The sequence below is a fragment of the Perissodus microlepis genome, chromosome 5 (assembly GCF_051167445.1).
Source record: "Perissodus microlepis isolate ML-2025 ecotype Zambia chromosome 5, ASM5116744v1, whole genome shotgun sequence".
Taxonomy (NCBI): Eukaryota; Metazoa; Chordata; class Actinopteri; order Cichliformes; family Cichlidae; genus Perissodus; species Perissodus microlepis.
Window position 1 is genome coordinate 23,017,588 of NC_140465.1, and position 21,654 is coordinate 23,039,241.

Here is a 21,654-nt window from a genome sequence, read left to right on the forward strand (position 1 = left end):
TGAAGGAGGACATGAAGAGGGCTGGTGTGACAGAGGAGGATGCGGGGGATACAGTGAGATGGAGTCAGATAATCTGCTGTGGTGAAGAGCTGAAAGAAGAAGCGTAACATATGACAAATCACATCTATGGTTACTGTAACCACAAGAAACTGAAAAAAAAACTGTACAAAAGTATAATGTAGTAGTTTGTTGTGAAAATTATAAATGGGAGTTAAAGAAGAGTTTTTTTCATTATGGTAATTATGATTACTAGAAGAAGTTGTGGTAATGGCATATTACTTGTACTTCAGCATCACTTTGTTTGAAAAGCACATTTAAACAAGTGCTTAAGACAAAAGAAAGGAAATAAAAAACACATAAAGGAACTGGCACTCAGTGATGGTTTTTATAGTATTGGAGTAAGTGTTCAGACACTAGAGCTTTTTATGAGAGAGAATTTCACTTAGCTTTTCTGTGTTTTTAAGGACATTTGTATTATAATGTATTGCGTTTGGATTTACAATATTGGCTATGCAATACGCCCAACCAACATTTATTTACAAGGACAACTCCCTGCCTTTTCCCAGAAATGGCGGGCTGTGTGCTACCATCCCTGTGGAGCCTTTTCTCCCTGTGATGTTCCATGGAGACTGGTTGGTGGAGTTCTCCGTATACGTTTACCAAGAATATACATTTAGATACTCAGTGATTGTCTTCTTAGTATGTGGACAGTATCCTGCAAGTGGTGATAAAAATAAAGGAATAACAATCACTGAATTACGACATAAATATTAAACTAAAAAAGAAACAATAATCAAACTTCATTCAAGGGGGAACGATAAACTTTTAATGAGTGAGTGAGACATTTTATTTCTTCCCGGATCTTCTCACCTGCTTTTTGTTTGTCCACACCTTTGCATGTCACTTGGCTGCCAGGAAATGGTTTAAGTGTGAGAGTGCACAGAGCTGCAAAAGAAAGATGCTTGGTGCGGAAGGGAGATTTAATCCTCTGATAATTCATGCGTAAAATAATAATTCATCCTGGGGCCATTTTGCGTTTAAAAGGTTTAGTCTGCTGTAGCTAAACCGGCTTCTCTGGCTGTGATTGATAATTTATTCAAACTGGGTTGTTATGACTTTCAAAAACTCTTGAAAATTTGCCTGAATCTAACTCGCACAGTGCTTAAGGAGGAGAATTATCTGCGCTATAGTGTCGCCAAAAATAAATACTCTTCAGCTGTAACAGACAGTCGCTCGACAGTCATAAGGTGAATCGCAGATCGCGTTGTTGAGGGAACAGATAGTGATTTTATGGTGCACTACGTCCATAGACGTCTGGCTTTCTTGACGTCAGGAGAAGTCGGAGCGGACCCAGCGCTGCGCACAAGCACAGCAAGCACACTCGCTCCCAGAGGGAAGAAGAACGCATCACAGCCACAGATCGCCATTTAGGTACGTTCCCTTTTCAGTTCAACATTCATTGCAGGCTTGTTTGCATTGTGTTATTTTTATCTGTGAGACAAAGTGCCTTTGCTCCACTTCCTTGTCGCATGTCCGCAGCCTCCTGCTTAAACCTAAAGATGCTGTCTTGATTTGACTGCCGTACCCTTGAGCGCTGCAGTATGGTTCGCACACCCACATCGTCTATTCTTCCTGTAGTCTATGATAGTTGCATGTTCACCACGACCCACGAAAAACGAGCTCGCTGTGGCATTAGAAGCATATCGCATCGTTTTTAATTTCCATTCAAACTCCTTTCTTGCTTGCCATTCACGCCCTGCAGCCCTGCAGCCTCTATTGTCAAACCCTAATCACTGGAATAGCCTACACTTTCCACTTCAAAGATCTCCAAGGATTTGTATATTTGTAGATACTCATTCTTCAGAGAAACCCAATTGTTTCAAGCGAAGTGTTAAATATAGCACAGGTCCCCCAGCTGGTGCCTGCCTACAACCTACTGACCATGCGTTTGTTTTTGCCACGGTATATGGTCGCTTTCTTGTGACAGCCTCTGCTGCACTGTTTGCCCTACTTTATTAGTGGTTTTTAGAACTGGAGAACTGTCATTTTTAGTGGTTTGTGGTTTCTGTTTGTAAACTTGTCCTAGGTTTGTTGCTACAGGTTTGTTTTGTCGTGATCTATTTCTATTTCTTATCTCATTAATGTCTATATCTTAATAAGACATACCTTGCTTATCTAATTTGCCCTGTTTGATAAATTCAAACACAAGAGCTGTTGTAATTTTGTATTTTGTCATCATGCGCTTACTTCCAGCTTTTTTTCTTGTCATTCAGTGCAGCACACCAGATAACCAGAGTGTAATCTAAAACAATTAAAAAACACTGAATATTTTTGTTTAATTTTGAATATTAAACACTGTAGGAATGCACAGATTGTATACAAATTCCTAAAAATGTATATCTCCACTTTGCATTTAAATCTTTGCAAACATAAAAGTAGAAGAGAAAAAGTGGATGTTTTTTCCTTAAGAATTAAAAAAAAAGAAGTCTTAGAATGTAACCAAGTCACTAATTCCCCGAATTGATCATTTAATTTGTTTCTCTATTGAAAATCAATGCAGTTGATCTGAACTTAATTCTGTATACTCTGAGTCTTTTCCTTGATTATTTTTTTCCACAGCTGTAGTGTGGCGTTTCCCATCAGCATTGTAGGATGCCTCTTGGAGAGGATGGAAATGGATGGAAAAAGAAGACATCAGACATCAAAGAACATTACGACTTCAAAGAAGTGCTGGGAACGTAAGTAGTACTTACTGTTTAGTTGACAGATTTCAGCTCGATGGCTGACTGGCCGAAACTCGCAAAGGCACTCCCACACCTTTTGGGAATATTTGGATGTCACGCTCCTTTTTGCTGTGTCTGCATTACACCAATACTGCTGAAATCTCAGCAACGGGAATGCCTCTATAACACTATGGATAACTAGATACAAAAACAACCATGTATGTTTAGAATTTGAATTAAATTTCCCTTCATTATTGGAGGTTCTATCATCACAAAGATATAACCCATACAAGTACTGGTAGGTTTGTAAAGTCTGAGACCTCACATAGTGAAGCTGGCATTTGTTGTCCATGCGCATTGTAACTTATGAGTACTTGCAGGTGACAGAGTGCATACGCATGTTGCATGATTTAATGTGGTGAAAGCAAAATAATGAGGATTAACACAGCCTGACATTAACACAGCCATTCTACCATATATTTCCACACCATTTAACTACTGTGTAGCACCTATCACTGATCTAAACCATACTCTCAGGAATGCAGCTACCATGGCATCACCAACTGATTTGCAACTGCAAGCTTCAGTGTTTTTACTATCCTCATTTTTTGCTGTTGTTGTTGTTGTTGTTATTTGTTTGTTTTGTTTAGGTAGCAATGACCATATTTCAGCAAGAGGGTGGAGTTGTCATGATAACAAGTAAACCATGTTAGTGCATTTGTTAGTTGTCAGATAATTCAATTAAAATGCTCCAAAAGGTATCAAAAGCAGAAGCACAGTGTAGTGGTCCAGTTCAGTGATTCCAGCTAGTGGAGAAAGGGACCAGCAGATACCAATCGACTGCAGCTGCCTGTGTAAAAAATACAATTAAATGCAATAAAAAAAAGAAAAAAGAAAATGTACTCTCTAGAATTGTTATGAAGGGAGAAACTATCCATAGAGATGAAAACACTTTTCGTACCAGAATGTAAAACAGACTGTTTAGTGCTTTAAATGTTGTCATTTTAACATGGAGTCTAATGGGACTGATTTGTTTTGGGAACTAGCCTCCAGTGGTCAACAGAAGAACTGCAGTTTTCAACACAAACGTAAAGATTTTTTTGGCTCCAGAGGTTAGCGCTTGAGGAGGATGTGAAATACTTGTAGGCTGTTTGTTCTGGGTTTCCTCTTTCCTACAGTATACATAATACATTTTCTCCTTTTATGAAAACTCTATAGTAAAAAAAAGAAAGAATAAGAACACATTTCATACTAACATAAAAACAATGTAACTGGATAGATCCCTTTTATTTATACAAGTTATGAAATTGTAATTTTCAGTATGACTTGTTACTCTTTATCCTTTTCATATGCGTCTGTGGGAGCTACTCCATCATGGCTGACAGGAGGATATAAGACTGTTGTATGAACTCCAAACTTGGGTAATCAGGAGAAGTTGGCTGTAACTGCTGACTGCAGTTTGCCAGAAAATCTGTTGAAGCTTGAGTCCAACCAGTCATGTAAAATCTGGCGGCGAATCATATTTCCCGCTGCCCTCATATTGACCCTGATTACATTTTGTTATTGCCTCATAGTCTGGAATTTGAAATACATTTTAAATCTTGATTTAATAAGTCTACCAAATTAATCTTCAACCAGCTGGGTTCAGGTTGCCTTGCAGTCTGTGATGGTGAAGCATGGGTTCATGCAGACCTGCATCTGCACCCTCCAGGGGGACAGGACTGAGCCCAGATGGTCAGGTGGGCACCTCTCCACCCCTAAACTGAGTACAAGTGACCTAGCACACATCCACCTGTGATGACACGGGTGTGCCATATGTAGTGTGGCTGTTTTCTCTCCTCTTGGAATCACACCTGCTTCCCCAGAGAGGCAACACAGAATCAGATATTAATGACTGCACAACTCTGGTCCCCATCCAAAACTGTGAGATAGCAGTGGGTAGATGACACTGTCTCGTTATCTAAAACACTGCAAGAGACAGAAAATCTGTGTCTCAGAGCTGTGCATGCTGTCTGTAATGCACTTTGACTGTATGTTTCAGATTTCATGACTGCTGCTTAATGCTCATAACTCCTGAAATGATTCTACCAGGACTCCACAGCAACTTAAAACAGTGACTGTTAAAGTATGATATTAAAGGTTATATAACTTGGATTGAAGTGAGTAAAATGCCAGGATGCCATGCTCTCTTATTCCAGAAAAAAAAACGAGAAAAAGAAAATGCTGTAGTAATATTCTTTCCCTCCTGTCACTATAGCTGGACCTAGCAGAGGGTAGAATTAATGTGTTGACGGAAAGCTCCTTATGCTCAGAGAAAAGATTACTGGGGAGCTTTATCCAGGAATTCAGTGTGTGAAGTTAATTGATTTATGTTGAAATATTATATTCAGATCCGAATAATCCTCACAGTTCTACCTCTGTTTGAAGTCCACTGGAGAACAAATTGTCCTCATGGTAGTGTTAGCAGATGGGGGAAAAGAAATCCCCCCACTACAATTAATATACCTGTCTTGCTTTGGAGACTGTTTTTCACTTTTGTTATTGTTATGCTTTTCTCCTTCAACACTGTGAATTACCAAGAATGAAATGAATGAGACAGAGTTGTAGGGCACTATAGAGTCTTGGGATTATGTTAGTGTAATGAAATTGTACACAAAATTGTGTACATGCTCTTAAAAATTTGCCCATTTTTAGCCTCTTGGTGTGTTAAACTATTCATCAGTTTATTTAGGACACCTCCTGAAAACAGACAACTTGTTTCTGTCCAGAGGTAATGCGTTCAATCTACCAGTTTCTCCAGAGCACATTCACTCTAATCCTCAACACACTTTTTTTTTTCATTTATTGACAAAACCCAAGTGTCATCGGATGATTAGATAAATTGTGTCAGGCAACCAAGTGAGACTCCATCAAGATACAGTTTTTAACACCTACCTAATCGGGGCTGGTTGGGGCTCATGTGGTGGCACGCTCTATCCCTCTCCCTGTTCCTAATGTATGACTGTGAGCCTAATTTATTTATGGGTCAATGTTATCAGCTATTATTAGATATTTGATGATCTATTGGAATATGTATTTATAACAGTTGATAAATTAAAATGTAAAAAGTGAGAAGAGACACAAGAAACAACTTTCAACCCTGTGATGAATGCTGACGTTGTGTTCTCATTGGCTCCATTCTTAGTCACCACCATGATTTGTATATGCACCAGCATATACAAAGACACTACATTTGTGCAAATTAATTGCATGCTGTGTGTTCAAATGTTTGTGCATGTTGGAGGTTTTTCCCCTGTTTGTTGAGATCAGAGTTGGGGTCATTACTCAAAGAAGTAATGTATTACACATATCACACAGAATATTTTTAAATAAAGCAGTATGTTACTTAATTACTCCAACATGAACAGGTAAAAACGAAGCCTGCAGCCTGACTGCTCAGCAGTTTGTTTCCTGTTGAAGTTCAGGGTCTGGCTGCTGGGGTGGGATCAGCATTCACTCAGCTTTAACATCACTCTGGGGTCTTCGCTAGCTTACCGTTAGCATGCTGTCTGTGCAGGTGATTTCTAAGAGCAAAAGGTGCGTTAGCAGCATAATGTAGTTGTTTGCAATTTATACTTTACCATTGCACTCTTCTCCTTTTGTGCAGTCAAAACAAAATGTCCATAGCCCCACTTTAGACTGCACAACAACTTCCCTTCTCCAGCACACAAACTGAAATCAACTGATTGTAGCATATTTGCAAGTAGGACGGATAGAAAAGCCGGCAATACATTCCAAGGAATCAAACTACTCAAACTGGTTCTTCATTCCCATCTCTAGATATTAGGGGTGCAACGATACTCGTATCGATATTGAACCGTTCGATACAGTGCTTTTGGTTCGGTACGCATATGTATCGAACAATACAAAATTTTTAATTTATTTTATCAACTTTTCTTCTGACGATGGTCAGAGGATCTGCGTTCGACTACTCCGCCTAGGCTGCACTGTCGAGCGCAGATCCACTGAGCGCAGCGCAAGCTAGCAAGACAGAAGCTAAGCTCGTTGCAACATGGAAAATTGAACCTCCCCCACCCTCATTCAGATCTGGCCTTTGGAACTATTTTGGTCTTCATGTGAAGCATGACCCTGAAGGTAAGCGCGTCATGGACAAAAGTAAAACAGTATGTCGGATGTGCCACGCAATGCTCAATTACATGGGTGGGAACTACTGCGTTAGCGCAGTTTGCTCGTTAACGTGTTGACGCTGTCCAGCCCCACGCACGGGGCGATCCGCGGTAGCTCGTTAACGGAGATTTGCCGTGTTGTGGTGTTAACGTCATTTCAGATTAACGCTGACAGCACTAGTGGGAACAAAATTAATATGACTGCACATTTACGCCGACATCATCCTAGTGCAAAGACAAGTGGAAGCAGACAAAAACAACAAGCACGCATGCTACAAACTTTACCCGAGTCATTTAGACAGCTGTTAGCACATGATTCTCCTTATGGGGACCTGATATGTTTAATATGCTGCTGAGAATATACCCCAGAAGAAGCGTATAGTATAGCTTTTATTTATTTTTTAGCTTTTATTTTGGAAAGAACCATTTCTCTGTAATAAACTCTCTTTTCCAAAGATGAGTGATTTCTCGATCAGATAGATTTATTATTTTATCCCTTTGTTGTTTCAGCAACATTAAATTTAAAAACTGTACGTTTGAGTTAAAATATATATTTATAATTTTAATAAATGACAAATTAAAAAAGCATGAACATTTTTTTGTATCGAAAAAATATCGAACCGTGACACCAAAGTATCGAACTGAACCGAACCGTGAATTTTGTGTATCGTTGCACCCCTACTAGATATATCAGAGTATCACATTTATAAATCATAAAGTGTCATGAAGTATCGATATCCATCTTAAAGAGCTTATATCAGTCAACCTTTACTTTGTGGAACTACTAATGTTAAAAGGAAGTATATGAATGCAGAACGTGTTACCAAAGGGTCAAGGGTCAATCTTTCATCATGAAAAATGCAGTAAACAAATGCAGATAGAATCTTTTTTTTGTTTGTTTGTTTGTTTCTGGAATTAATAGTCATAAGTAGTAGACAAAAGTTCAGATTATATTTTGATACTTGTTATGGAGGTGTAACATGCGATTAGAGTCTAGCTGACTCAAGTTTCTTCTGTGTTGGCCCTCTTTACCCAGAGTGTTTGTTTAAGACTTTAAGATGGAAGGAGAGTCCAGGGGCCGAGGCATTGCTGTAGTTGCTGTGGTTTATTACTGCCATTAATACTGAAAGCCTTCGTTTTTCTGTATCTCAGTTGTCCAAATAGATGTCTTTTTGTTTTACAGTGTGGATAAATGTCCTCTGAAATCACTTAATTTAATGTGTTTATTTACAAAACAGAACGCTGCAGCTTGACTTTAATCATGAACAGTGATAGTGTGCAGGAACATAAGTTCAGTTTATGAGTGCTGTGGACAGGGATTATACCCATGAGCTGGTAGCTTGTCTAACAGAAATGAGCTACACAGAGGCTACTTAACAAATCATTTAAACCACAAAACAGTAGTAAAATCAGTCTTAAGCTTCCACAGCAGAGTGATTCTGAAGTTTACTGCTGATGCCTGATTCTTCTTTTAGAGCTCCCGGTTAAGGTACAAGGTAATTACATGATACCAAACAGGTTTTAGAGGAATAATGCAATAAGTTCACAATCATAGTTTACACCTAAGCGATGGTATCTGACTCACTTTTGGAATACCCCTTGTTTCAATTAGTTTTAACATCAAGACCTAACTGACATTTTAAAAGGGAAGCTATTTGGCATAAAGTATGACTCAGAAAGACAGGATAACAATAAAATGAGCCTTAATTTCAAATAAAACAAAGAGATGAGGCAGGTCAGCTTTAAGAACTACTTGTGCCATAAAGGTGGATGATGAGTATAAATATTGTGACTGTGCAGTACTCAGAATCACTGGAAAGCACCTGTGCTGGTTAGTTTGTTTGAAGAGAATAGGAGAGGAGTGAAGAGGTTTGGCTTACACATAACTCTAGCAGAGTGAAGGGAGAACGTACAGTTGTACAATTGTTGGTGAATAGTCCACTCCACTCCCAAGCTTTGGTGGTGTGAATGTATAAAGATATTTTTGCAATGTGAAAAATGGATCTAGAGATAATTTTGAATTGGATTGTACTATATATCCACAGAGATGCAGTCTTCTTTTACACTCTCTCAAGCCCCCACACACACACACACACACACACACACACACACACACACACATTATGGATTGGACTAAAATGGGAATGGTTTTTTTGGGACTTGGAGGCGTGTTGGATTTGAAGTGAGTATTTTGTATCAGGTGAGATCGATAGGCTTACAGGTCCTTGTAGATGTTTTCAAAAAGGGCAACAGTTTTTACTGATTGTGAAGCTATCACCTAAAATAAAAAAAGAACCTGATAAAAGTAATTGCCACAAAAATTTATATTTTTGAACTAAGGAACTCTCAGAACTTAGAAAAAGTATTCATTCTTAAGTAGCAAAGACTTAGACCCGTATGTGACAACCTGTGTTCAGTGAATATATAGTGTTAGTGTACAGTTAGGGTTACCATCTATGATACTTAGAACTCAGTGGGTTAAGGCTGCAACTTAGTGTATGAAGTCACTGGCTTAAGACTAAAACGGTGCAAATACACTCACTGGCCACTTCATTAGATACAGCTTGTTAGAAGCCGTGGTTTTAACAAGGGATTATTTGAGTTATAGTTACCTGCATATCAATTCTGCCCATTGTCCTCTGACCTCTGGAAACAACAAGGCATTTTCACACAGAGAACTGAGGGTCACTGGATATTTTATTTTTCCTGACCAGTCTCTGGAAACTCTGTTTTCAGATTGTTGTGTGAGAAAATCCAAGTAGATCAGCAGTTTTTGAAATTTTCAGATCAATCAATCACCATCAATCAGACCATGTTCAAAAACACCTTTCTCCTCCTTTCTGATGCTCGATTTGAACTCCTGCAGGTCTATATGCTGCCTATGACATTTGTGTTAACAAAGTATTGAAAAGGTGTACCTAATGAAGTGGCCAATGGGTGTATATATGTACAAAAGTCTTGAGCAACACCTATTTCTTCTCTTGAAACCTGTGTAAAAATACATAGAAATAGCATGTAAGGCAATGACAGAGTTTGTACAATGTCAATGCCTCTACAGATGGCTACAGACATTCACTGTGCTTCCTCTCTTATTATCTGCAACCAATCACCAACGAAAAATTTTGATATACCTTCGAAGGCCTGGAGAGCACTGATGCTAACGACCACTCTAAAAAATTAACAAAGAAATGAGGGGTGGCTCAAGACTTTTGCACAGTACTGTATATTATGTACAAAAATGAAAGCATGTGCGTGTGTGTGTGTGTGTGTGTGTGTGTGTGTGTTGTACAGTACAGTGATACCACTAATTAGAGTGAAAGCAATGCGAGACATTGATATGAGAATGTGTGAATCAATATTTGTCCATTTAGACAGCTGGGCTGATAGTGTCATCACCAACTTGTGTTTTTTTTTTGTGTGTGTGTCTATCTATCTATCTATCTATCTATCTATCTATCTATCTATCTATCTATCTATCTATCTATCTATCTATCTATCTATCTATCTATCTATCTTCTTTTACAAGATGTCTTATTCAAACTGCCAAGATGACAGATGCATCAGTTATGAGTCTTGAGTCCAGTGACTCATGTGAAATGTATTTATTTTAGTTTCTTAACAGCGAGTTGATGCACATGCCAGGATTATTTACTGGCATTAAATACATTTCCATTGTATGTTACCAATTGCTGGTTAGATACAGAAACAATGTTTTAATCAGAGACTGAAAAAAAGAAAACCTTACAGCTGGATGAGAACATACAGCCCCATTTTTGCACCTGTCCAGGGTTAAAATACACAGCACTCCACATATTCTCATTAGTTTAGAGCAACAGCTACAGTAGCTTCCTCTGTGTTCCTCTCCAAAACCCATTGAGAGTCCACCCCTACTATGTCTCCAAGGAGAAATGAGCAACTGGATGGTTAATTACAGTGTGTCTCATGGCAACAGCGGGGAAGTGTGTACATGTGTGTGTATGTGCGTGTTTATATGTACATCTATGATGATCCTTTTCTGGCTCTGTCGTCTGCTCTGTCATTCTGTCACTCACAGATATGTGCTGAAATCACGCAGTCATATTGTTATAAGAACACTTTCGACCATTATACAGCCTCATAGTTCTGTTACAGCTAATGATATTTTATGTTTACGCATGTTAAATTACATTTTGGATAATATATTTTTATATTCTTTTATGCCGATACATTCTTGTCACAGCCTTTACCGTAGTACTAAGAGACTGACTTTTTTCAGTCACATGACATTGTTTAGAGCAAAGTGAATAAACTGTGGGATTGAACTCTCAATTAGGCAATAGTGATGAGAGGTGGGCGATACAGCTCGAAAATTATATCATTATATATCAAGGAAATCTGTGACTATGAAATCTATGATAATATAGAAAAAAACCTCAACAATGTTTCATCAGTAATTGCAGCTTGCAGGCAGCAGTATTTATCAGTGCAAACACAATGAAGAGCACTTCCCATCCTTCTTTTCCAATGAGCTACTGTCACTGATGACAGACTACCTAATTCAAAATGTGAATCTATTCCCACAAGGTTCTTGCAGTAGATGCACCATTATAGTACAATAGTGGTGACACAGCATTATTTCCAGTGACACAGCATAAATCCCATGTAAGCACAAAAAGTAGCCCAGGTCATGTTTTTCACTGAAATTTTAAAGTAAACGTACTAAAAAAAACTGCTTGACAGAATACCTAGCAACCTAGCATTGTAACTGTTTAGTAGTCAGTAAAATATTGTTACATAATAAAGCTGAAATCGAAAAATATTTTCTACTGGAGATGATAGTTAGGTTGACATTGTTGCAATCTGCTAGAATCGCCTCCTCATGAATCTTTAAAGCTTGTTTTTTTTTTTTTTTTTTTGCCTCAAATGGTGGAACAAGTTTTTTTCCACTTTTAGCGGGAACAGTTGTTTTTGTTTTGTTTATTTGCATATTTTGCAAAGCATTGCATTTTATGTACTTAGTCTTCACTGGGGACTGACTCCATGCTCTCACTCTCGGACATGCCTGTGCTAGTGCCATTGTTGTTTGCTCCCTACTGATCTGTGAGAGGGTGTTTTTAAATGTATTCCAGTAATATTGTATGATGAGGCACAGCCAGTCCAGATGGTAGCTATTACTGCTAAAAAACAGATAGCTGGCACACTTTTCTGTTCAGGAAAGTAAAACTTCAAACTTAAAAAGTACAATTTTAATTTGCAAAGTAATAAAAAATATCGATCTTCTTTACTGTTTTTTCCTTTCCTTTTTTGTAAAACAGTAAATGAGAAAATTCATAGATAATAACAATAATTATATTTTACTATTAAAATGTTTCACATAAAAACATGAAAAAATATATTTTTGTAATTACCAGTAACTTTAATTTACAGCAGCTGTGGCATTAACCTTACCTTTGGTGGGATCTAATAATTTGTTAAGCACTATATGTATTTATGTCTTTTAATCTTCATTTTTTGTTTATTGTTTTTTATGGCTATTGTATTGTGCTGATATTTTGCTGTCTGATATTATAGCATTTTGAACAGTACAGACTTGCACTCTGCACCTATAAAAAGTGATGATTTTTCTTTCTTGTTGTTTCACTGTTTTGTCAGTCACTTTGGTACATATCTCAAATCACTGCAGAACAATTCCTGGTGGTGTTTCTTATCAAAAACACACAGTAGTCTACACACTCAAAATCTTTATCAGTACAAAGTAAACAGACTTTAGCTGTCAGTGTAACAGTGAATTCTGTGTTTCGTGATGTAAACTGCACTGTGGGTTTAAAGGCAATGATTGAAAATCCACAAGGTCACACTTTTCCAGTACAACAGTACACATTACGGCATATGGGTGACTGGACAGGATTCACATTTATACCTGTGTAATTTGTACTGCAATTTGCTAACAGATCCTATTATTTTGATATGGAAAATAAAAAGATAAGACTCTTTCACAGCCCTTTATCAGAATCAGTCACAATGAAATTCTGTTATTTCGGCATGTTTTAACTTGTTCAAAAGGATTGACACCTCGGTGCTTTAGAGTTAGTATAGAAGGAGCTGTTGTATACAATTTGAGCTGCATTAAACAAGCATTTAATAATGTGGGCAGTTAGTATTAATGTCCACAAATGTGCCAAAGCTTTAAAAGGAATGAGCCCTATGATGTGTGCGGTAATGTGGAAGTTGAACAGGTAGTTCTAAGAATTTCAGAGAAATGTATCAAAGCAAGGAAGTGTGTAAATGCCATTTATAAAGTTGATGAGGCAGTTCTTATACAATGTAACAGTACATTTCAGACACATGTTAAAATGAGATAATACTGCCTACATTTCCATGAGAAAGACACGTGATCAAATTAGGATTTCCATAGGTCTCTCTCCCCCCTGAGGTGTTGATTGCCTTACTTTCAATAATCCCCATAAAGTTAGACAGAGTTTTACTGACCGATAGTGTAAGTTTAGCACTCTTGACCCTCTGATGAAAGCCTATGTAGCTACAAATGCTGCAGGCTTAAACATATTAAAATGCTTTCAGGGGTCGATGAGAAATGGACGTTTATGCAATTTTGCTCTGAGACTATTTTAAGGACGTTTTAAAAATGAAACCAGAGATGTGTGTTAGAATTGGTTGCTTTCTTGTGCATCAGCTTCACTATGCAAATGTTTCCACTGCTTTGGTTCGCTGAGCACAAGATGGCCACGGTGCAAAGCCATCTCAAGGATTACCACGGATTCAGGCAGAGCATTTATTATGGAGAGATGACAGAAAAAATAGAAGAAGAGGAACATTACATCAGCTTTGTAATTACATATTAATTAACTTTAAAAGCAGAAAGAATATAAAGCAAGCAATTATTATTTAAGATTTTTATTAAAATGCAAACATTTTGAGTTATGGCTCAAAAGATGACGTATTCTAAAACTTGAACATCAAACATCCTTTTGTGTTTTGAGTGACAGTGTTGCTTCGCACACATGGAAAGGATCCCTGTGGTTGCTAACAATGTTGGTGCATTCAGGTCTCCTCCTGAGCTCCCTCCCACGCTCCTGTGGGGAGACTGTGTAAATACAAACTATTCTGCCTCTCATCATCACCAGACCGTAATCTATAATGCAGTCTAGTCTCCCTCAGATACAGCTACACTACATTTACTCTATCTATTATTGAACATCGTTTCCTTTTTTAAAACAACTTCTCTTCCCATCTTTCTATGTGACTGTTGCATCACCTCCCGAGTCTTTTCTCGGCCCTCCAAAATCCTCTTGGTAATGCCACCGTTGTGAATTATTCATCTAAACATCGCTCTCTCACGCACACACCTTTGCAACACAAACACAAACCCTGATGGTTTGAATGCAGCGTATGAGGTCTGGTGTGGTTAAGTGGTAAATTAAACATTGGTGTTTTCATAGCACTTTTCCAGGCCTATTGACCGCTCATGCATTGATGCACAAATACAGTGCCTCATTCAGTGCGTGCAGCCCTTTATCAATCACACTCTCAGAGAGGGAAATTCATTTTCATTATTTTGCACAAGGACGGAACAACATGCACACCAGAGGAGCTGGGGTTCAAACCACCAACCTTCCAGTTAGCAGAACATATAAGAAGAAATAAGAAGATTGCACCAAAAACCTGTATATTCAAACATATATAGTTATTTTTTATTTATTAGAGCTTATAAGCATGAATGTTTTGTTAAAAAAACAAAACAAAAAACAACTCTTCATGTGTTATTCTTTCATGTCACACTCTCTAGGCATCGTGGCACAAAGCTTTCTGATTTTGTCCGTTTCAGTCCACACGTCTCTCAATTACTGTCTGATTGGTGCATGTACGCTTGTGTGTGTTTTAGGGGTGCTTTCTCCGAGGTGGTTCTAGCAGAGGAAAAGAGGACTCAGAGGCTTGTGGCCATTAAGTGCATTCCCAAGAAAGCGTTGGAAGGCAAAGAGAACAATATCGAAAATGAGATCGCAGTACTACACAGGTGAGGCCGCTGGAGTTGCTCGCGATGCATCGGCTGCTGCTTTGTGTCCAGCTGGAAGGATCAATCAGTGCAGCCTGGTACTACAGTGCATATACATCACTCCAAAATATATGCAAGGGGTCAATTGAATGGGTGACTAAATGCATGGTGTCAATTGAAACAGTAGGATTGTGCACCGGAAATGTCAGGAGTAAAGAAGATAGACCTATTTTTAGTGTCCCTGTTGCCAGGGCAACAGCACACAGAGGCGGAGATGGTGTGGAGTTCCCCGCAGCAGTGTACTGAAGAAAGAGAAAGAGACATAGAGGGAGGAGAAGTGGAGAGGGTGGGGTGGGGTGGGGGGGAGTATTATAGAGGGAGAATGATATGAAAGAATGGGAGGAGTGGACTGAATATTTAAGTCAGAATGAAATAAATAAGAGAGACATGAGAGTGAGGGAGATGAGGGAAGTTTGAAAAAAAAAAGATCTGAGAAAAGACAGAGGGATTCTCTCACCCTACGAAAAGTCACATTAGCCCTTCTCAGCTGCTGTTGTGTTAGTGATGCCTCATATGCTCTCAACTTGACTCAGCAGCCAAGAGAGATGCTCAACCTTCTGTTGGCTGGTTCATAACAATAAGCAATCCAAATCAATGTTTTAAGAGACTAACATTTGTTATAGCCATGCTGTTAGGCCCTATAAGTGTTTTTCGTTCATTTCTGCAGGCGTAGAAAAGAGTCAAGAGGTAATCTATCTAAAACTTAGCTGTGATTTCTCTGGGAGGCTGTCACATTTTCTATTTTTAGGGAGCAGTGTAAATACCTTGTTTTAACCTGAGTTCACCATTGTACACATCAGGGAAAAGAGAGAGCAGCGCTCACTAAAATGGGAATTATGCAGCAAGAATGCCATCTGGTGACCAATTAAATATAAACGTTTGGTGTTTGGTGAAATGTGACTTGTTTAAAAAAAAAAAAAATGAATTAATTAAAAAAAACAGATTTCTGATGATTTCTGTTTGTGAATTTTCAGAATCAAGCACCCCAATATTGTTTCGCTGGAGGACATCTTTGAAAGTACATCCCACCTTTATCTTGTCATGCAGCTGTGAGTTCTCCTTCCTCATTGCTTGCACACAACTGCCAACTGCACAACACAAGATACACATGCCTCTCATATTTTTCTTTAAAATAGCCTGGAAACATTTGATTTTGTTCTGTTAATTTAGAGAAAATAAATCTGGAAAAAGCTTCTTTTTAAAAAATCTGTTACATATGACATTATGTAACACCTCAAATTTGACAGTGTATCATATTCGTATTAATATATGTCATTTCAAATGTTCAAACTCATGAAATCACTAGCAGGATGAAGCAGTCTTACGTAATTCGGACAATTTGCTAAAATTCAGTAAACCGTTGGAAACGACATTAATAATCATAAAAGAATAAGATAATAGATTTTTTTATTTAAACAAATTTAAGCTCATGTTGAAGAGAAAATCACTTCTAATATTTGCAGTACTGTAGAGACTCTTTTCCCTGATTTTGTTTTACTGACAGGGTGTCTGGAGGTGAGCTTTTTGACAGAATTGTGGAGAAAGGTTTCTACACGGAGAGAGATGCCAGCCAGCTCATCCATCAAATCTTGGATGCAGTCAAATACCTCCATGATATGGGGATAGTCCACAGAGACTTGAAGGTATCTTAATTCAGCAAAAGACAGAGATTTAAAAGCTCAACCTGTCTTGCAGTTGGCTTGTTTTTCTTTCTTTTCTCTTTTTTTTTCTAATCTTCCTCTTTGATCTTTCTTCTTGTCTCTGCAGCCGGAAAATTTGCTGTATTACAGTATGGATGAAGACTCGAAGATTATGATCAGTGACTTTGGACTGTCAAAAATTGAGGGGGCGGGCAGCGTCATGTCCACAGCCTGTGGTACTCCTGGATATGTGGGTGAGGCATTCAATTTTCTGGTCTTCTCACGTCCCCCCATCTCTTTCATGTGAGCTTAGCACTAGCTGTTTCAGCTGATATCCCCTCTTTATACTCTGCATTGTGAGAGGCTCTTTCATCCACTATTGAGTCAACTGCAAGTGTTTCAGAAGTGCTCTCTACCTGTTTAACATGACCTGGCAGATCACATAGTATTACTGAAAGGTCAAGATTACTTGAATTCATCCTCACCGCTGCTCTGTCTCTATACTTTCTCACTCTGTGAATGTTGACTGCAGCTCCTGAGGTGCTCGCTCAGAAGCCATACAGTAAAGCAGTGGATTGCTGGTCCATAGGAGTAATTTCTTATATTCTGTAAGTCGCAGTTTATTTATCCCTGAGAAGTATAGAGAGTGTTTGTGTGTGGGGGGGGTTTCTTGCATTAAATAAAATCCAATGTCGTTGCTACAGCTTATGTGGCTATCCTCCGTTTTACGATGAGAATGACGCCAAGTTGTTTGAGCAGATTCTGAAAGCAGAATATGAATTTGACTCTCCATACTGGGATGACATCTCAGATTCAGGTAACCATGAAATGTCTACTACAAATACAGATTAAAAAAATACATAAATAACAGCAAATGAGATTATTATTTTTACATGAACTTAAATTTTGTTGGCAGCCAAAGACTTCATCTGTCACCTGATGGAAAAAGACCCTTTGAAAAGATACACATGTGAGCAGGCGCTCCAGCATCCATGGTAGGAAAGCTAAAATACTGGATCTATATGTAGCTACTATAATGTCATAAGCAGCAGTGTGAAAATGTTTTCAAGTTTTTATTTATATATTTGTTATATTTTATTTTTTAAATTTTTCTGGTTTCTCAGGGGTGACATTTCGGCTTCTTTAATATCGCAAGATGCAACAATCAATCAGTTATTGACTGCAATATTGTTTATTGTTTTTTCTTACTGTCAGTGTGCATATAACTAATTGCTTTAGCTGACTCATCTCTTTGATTGTGCATTGTCAGATGTTTTGGAAAAGCCCAAATAAACATTTCTACATTGCAGATCAGCAGATCAGTGTTCCACAGATTGGCTTATGCTTCAGTGAAGTAATGCTTAGCCATGAATGATGCTAATCGTTTACAATATGATGTCTTGGTCATGTGCCTAAAATTCCTGTAATTTCTCCAATTCTTGGTGACTTTCAGGATATGTGGTGACACAGCTCTGGATAAGAATATCCACGAATCTGTCAGCGCACAAATCAAGAAGAACTTTGCCAAAAGTAAATGGAAGGTCAGTTCCTCAGCTGAATCACGCAGCACCCTGTGGGAAGAGCTGTATTAAGATTGCCAGCAGTTTCATTTTGTACGGCTTAACTGTTTTCCTCCTTCAGTAGCTGTCAGACACAGAAGGTTCTTACTATTTTTTTCCCCTTCCACTCTTCCCTCTCTCCATGTAGCAAGCATTTAATGCCACAGCAGTGGTGCGCCACATGCGGAAGTTGCAGCTGGGCACTAGTCTCGAGGGACCCAGTCAGATTACTCCCACCAGCCCCTGCCATGGACATCTGCTCCCAGAGGAAGAGGAGGAGGAGGATGACGATTTGGGGAATGGCGAGGAGGAGAGCTGTAAGTTAGCAGTTCACAGTGAATGAACATATGGAAATTCAATTTTTTCCCAGGAAAATTTAGGTGATTCAAGGTGTATGTTTTTAGAAATTGTGTGAATTTTCATGTCAAAGGAGATGAGTTTAATATGTATATAATAATATCATAGTTACTGTAATTATCAGCTGCAATTAAACCAAAAACAAACTATTTTATTTTAGACAAAATTTCTTCCTTATTTAGGATAGCCCTAAAATGTAAGTTCACAATAATTTATGATGTTTGCGGTAAGGTTTTCAGTCATACAACCACACTGATTTGTCATGAGATGTGAATCTGGTACAATTGGAAATCTTGCCCATTTCTATCATCAGCCCTATATGATGTGGGTGTTGAATTAGGAGGAAGAGCTAGCTGGATTAGGCCAATTTACACTTACTTTGAACAGACAGACTCAAGCTCTTACACCAACCATGGATAATCTCAGACCCCAGAATAATCCGTGCTCTGCTCTAACATCCAGTGTCTAACTATGAGGATGGCCGTCGTGGAAGCAATGAGGGCAGCACGGATCGGGACAGCCTGAGAAGCTGCACCTACTGCTGCAGGCCAACTAGTCGGATCTGAGCACAACCTAATAGTGTTGTCATGTCACATCAAATCCCTGGAGCGCCCAGAGCCCGCCGACCCGCCGACCCGCTGACCCGCCGACCTGCCCAGTCTGGCCAGGAATGCAGAGCAGCTATCAGGCACGGTCCACCAGAGTACATCCACAGCCAGCAGGTCACTGTTACAGTGCAGACAAAACATACATTTCCTTTGCCCAGGGAAAAAAAAGAAAAGATAAATAATAATTTTTAAAAAAGAAAAAACTTCATGAGTGAAGATTTACAAGTTTCAACTGCATTGCATTAATGGTAAACAAAGCTGCTTCAAGTAGGCATGGCTCTTTTAGAGGATCTTGCAATATGTTGGTCCAGAAACCCTCCACCAATACTCCTCCACCATCACCACCATTAAAGCACGCTGTTGAAAAAATCTAGGTGAATGTGGCCATTGACATTTTGCTAGTACTATAAGTGGTTGGCTTCAGGAAGGGCCTAGAGTTTTAATCTGTGATGAGATAAAGGTATTCTCTTTGATTACGTATCTCTTATATTATCTGTCATCTGCAGTACCTCTAATCGCAGTTACAATGGGCGTCCATCTGGACCACATGCTAGACATTTCTCGCAGCCTTCTCCAAAAATCTGGCCAGACAGGGGGGAAAAAAGCTAATGAAAAGAGTACTGAAAGCTCCTTCTGCATGTCTTTATACTCTTCACCCATCAATATGACTCAGTCTAGTCATCGACCAAGTAGCTGTTTAGTTAAATCTCAAGCTGTGTCTTCACTGCTGATTTCACCTGCCTATCTATTTCTGTTTGGTTAACCCTTTTTTCCCCTCATATTGTCACTATTTAGTGTTTCTGTCTTTAAAAAAAAAAAGTATTCATTTCTTTTGTTTAAAGCCTATTTGCAAAGGAGATAATTGAAAGTGAAGGGTGATTCTGGGGTTATGGACTCTATATACTGGCTCAGACTGGGTTTGTGAAGGGTCATTCTGACCTGAAGTGTCTGCATGCTTTTGTTAGGGAAAACACTGAAATGTACGAATATCAAAAGGAGACTTCTTTGTTTTTTTTTTCTTTCTTTGTTTGTTTGTTTTATGGCTGTTCTGTTATCTGAGGCTCAAACTGAGATCCCCAAAAGTCTGGAAATCACAGTAATCTCACCTTCCTCCATTGGCGCTCGTCATTTAGAAAAAGCATACAGAGAATCCACAACAAGTGGGAAGAAAACAAACATAACCATATCATGTTCATCCTCCCTGTTCTGTTTCTGACAAAGTGTCTAAATGTCCGCCGGCTGTCAGTCTCGAGGTCTGGCTCCTGTTGAGTCAGAGGGATCTCAGTCTGCGCGCTCCGCCTGCTTTGTGCTGTGCACCTCTAGTGGAAGAAGTTTTGGTCTACTGTTTGCATGACCTGGTTCAATATGTTTACATGAATGATGATCAATTAGTATAAACACACATGATTATTATTACTCTGTTGTACTGAAAAAAAAAAAAAAGATGTAATACTGTAATTTTGAGATATATAATGTGAAGTGAGTAACACCAGAAGTAATGTTGTTAACAGAATACAACACAGCACAGTGGACTTATCATTTGCATTGACTGTGATGGTCAAGTCTCTACCTGAGTGACAATTCTCCTGTACTATGTTTATTTCCATCTGGAATCTCTTTTAATCGTTCTGTTTTTTTGCTTTTATTACTTATGTTGAATCTCTCCAACAAATCATTACTAGCTGATATCTAGACAGTGATGGGAAAAAAAAAACACATCAGTGCCACTGTGTGCATCACCTGTCTGCCAGTGTACAAGCTTTGTTCCTCCAGAGCAAAAGGCCCAAAATACTAAAGCCATACAGGGAAATTGGAATGCTTTACTAAAGATACAGATCAAGCATGTCATCATTTTTTAAATGTATGACTCAGGTGAAGGACGGCCTTCGAGAAAAGGAGTGTGACAAAGCATTTTCCCTCCAACAGCTTGCTAGAATTACTTAAATCCTGACACTTGTTGTGTTGTGTTACATTAGTACGCAAACAGTCCACTTTAGTTGAATTTAAACCTGTTTATTTCCCCCACTCATATTATTATTTTCCCTCATTTTGTTATTGATACATATAGTACAGTAAAAGAAGGCTATCACTCTGGATTTACATGACTGTAATTGTGGAAAATATGCAAACTGTGTTTGAAGGGCTTAATGTTAACTGTAAGATAGCCAGTGTTGATGACTTTGAGAAACTGGCTATTATATGTTTGGTAATGACCTTCTGTTCAACCTTTCCTGGGATTTGTTTCCACTTGGCTGTGTTTTTTTAAAGCTTATATTACCCATTACAAACACATCTAAATTCATAAAGAAACACGTGTATATTATATATATAAATATAAATATAAGTATATATTGTATATCCTTTTTTGTAAAAGCTGTTTTGAGCTACAAATGTATGGATGCAATGCATCATGGGTTATTGAACAAGATGTAAGAAAATAAGATTTGTACCCACAGAGATATGATTGCTGAAACTGAAATAAAACTTCCTTGTCTATGCATTGTGTGTTCTGTCATAATATAATAACCAGGTTTGTGAAAGATTTCAGGTG

General features: G+C 38.4%; 1 protein-coding gene across 1 annotated transcript; it reads left to right on the forward strand.

The window, feature by feature from the left end:
• The first annotated feature begins 1,049 nt into the window (after positions 1–1,049).
• Positions 1,050–21,603, forward strand: camk1a (calcium/calmodulin-dependent protein kinase Ia). The gene is made up of 12 exons (XM_084928887.1): positions 1,050–1,431; positions 2,620–2,738; positions 14,769–14,900; positions 15,914–15,988; positions 16,444–16,582; positions 16,707–16,833; positions 17,112–17,187; positions 17,284–17,396; positions 17,496–17,574; positions 18,033–18,120; positions 18,287–18,455; positions 18,958–21,603. The coding sequence occupies exons 2-12, from the start codon at positions 2,653–2,655 to the stop codon at positions 19,059–19,061; spliced, it is 1,188 nt and encodes a 395-aa protein (XP_084785013.1). The 5' UTR covers positions 1,050–1,431; positions 2,620–2,652; the 3' UTR covers positions 19,062–21,603.
• Positions 21,604–21,654: the final 51 nt, after the last annotated feature.

Excerpts from the sequence above, each read along its gene's own strand:
- camk1a (XM_084928887.1), top strand. The coding sequence starts at position 2,653 with ATGCCTCTTGGAGAGGATGGAAATGGATGGAAAAAGAAGACATCAGAC. Across the intron at positions 17,188-17,283 it reads GGAGTAATTTCTTATATTCT|CTTATGTGGCTATCCTCCGT; the intron begins GTAAGTCGCAGT and ends TCGTTGCTACAG. Across the intron at positions 18,456-18,957 it reads GAATGGCGAGGAGGAGAGCT|TGTCTAACTATGAGGATGGC; the intron begins GTAAGTTAGCAG and ends TCTAACATCCAG.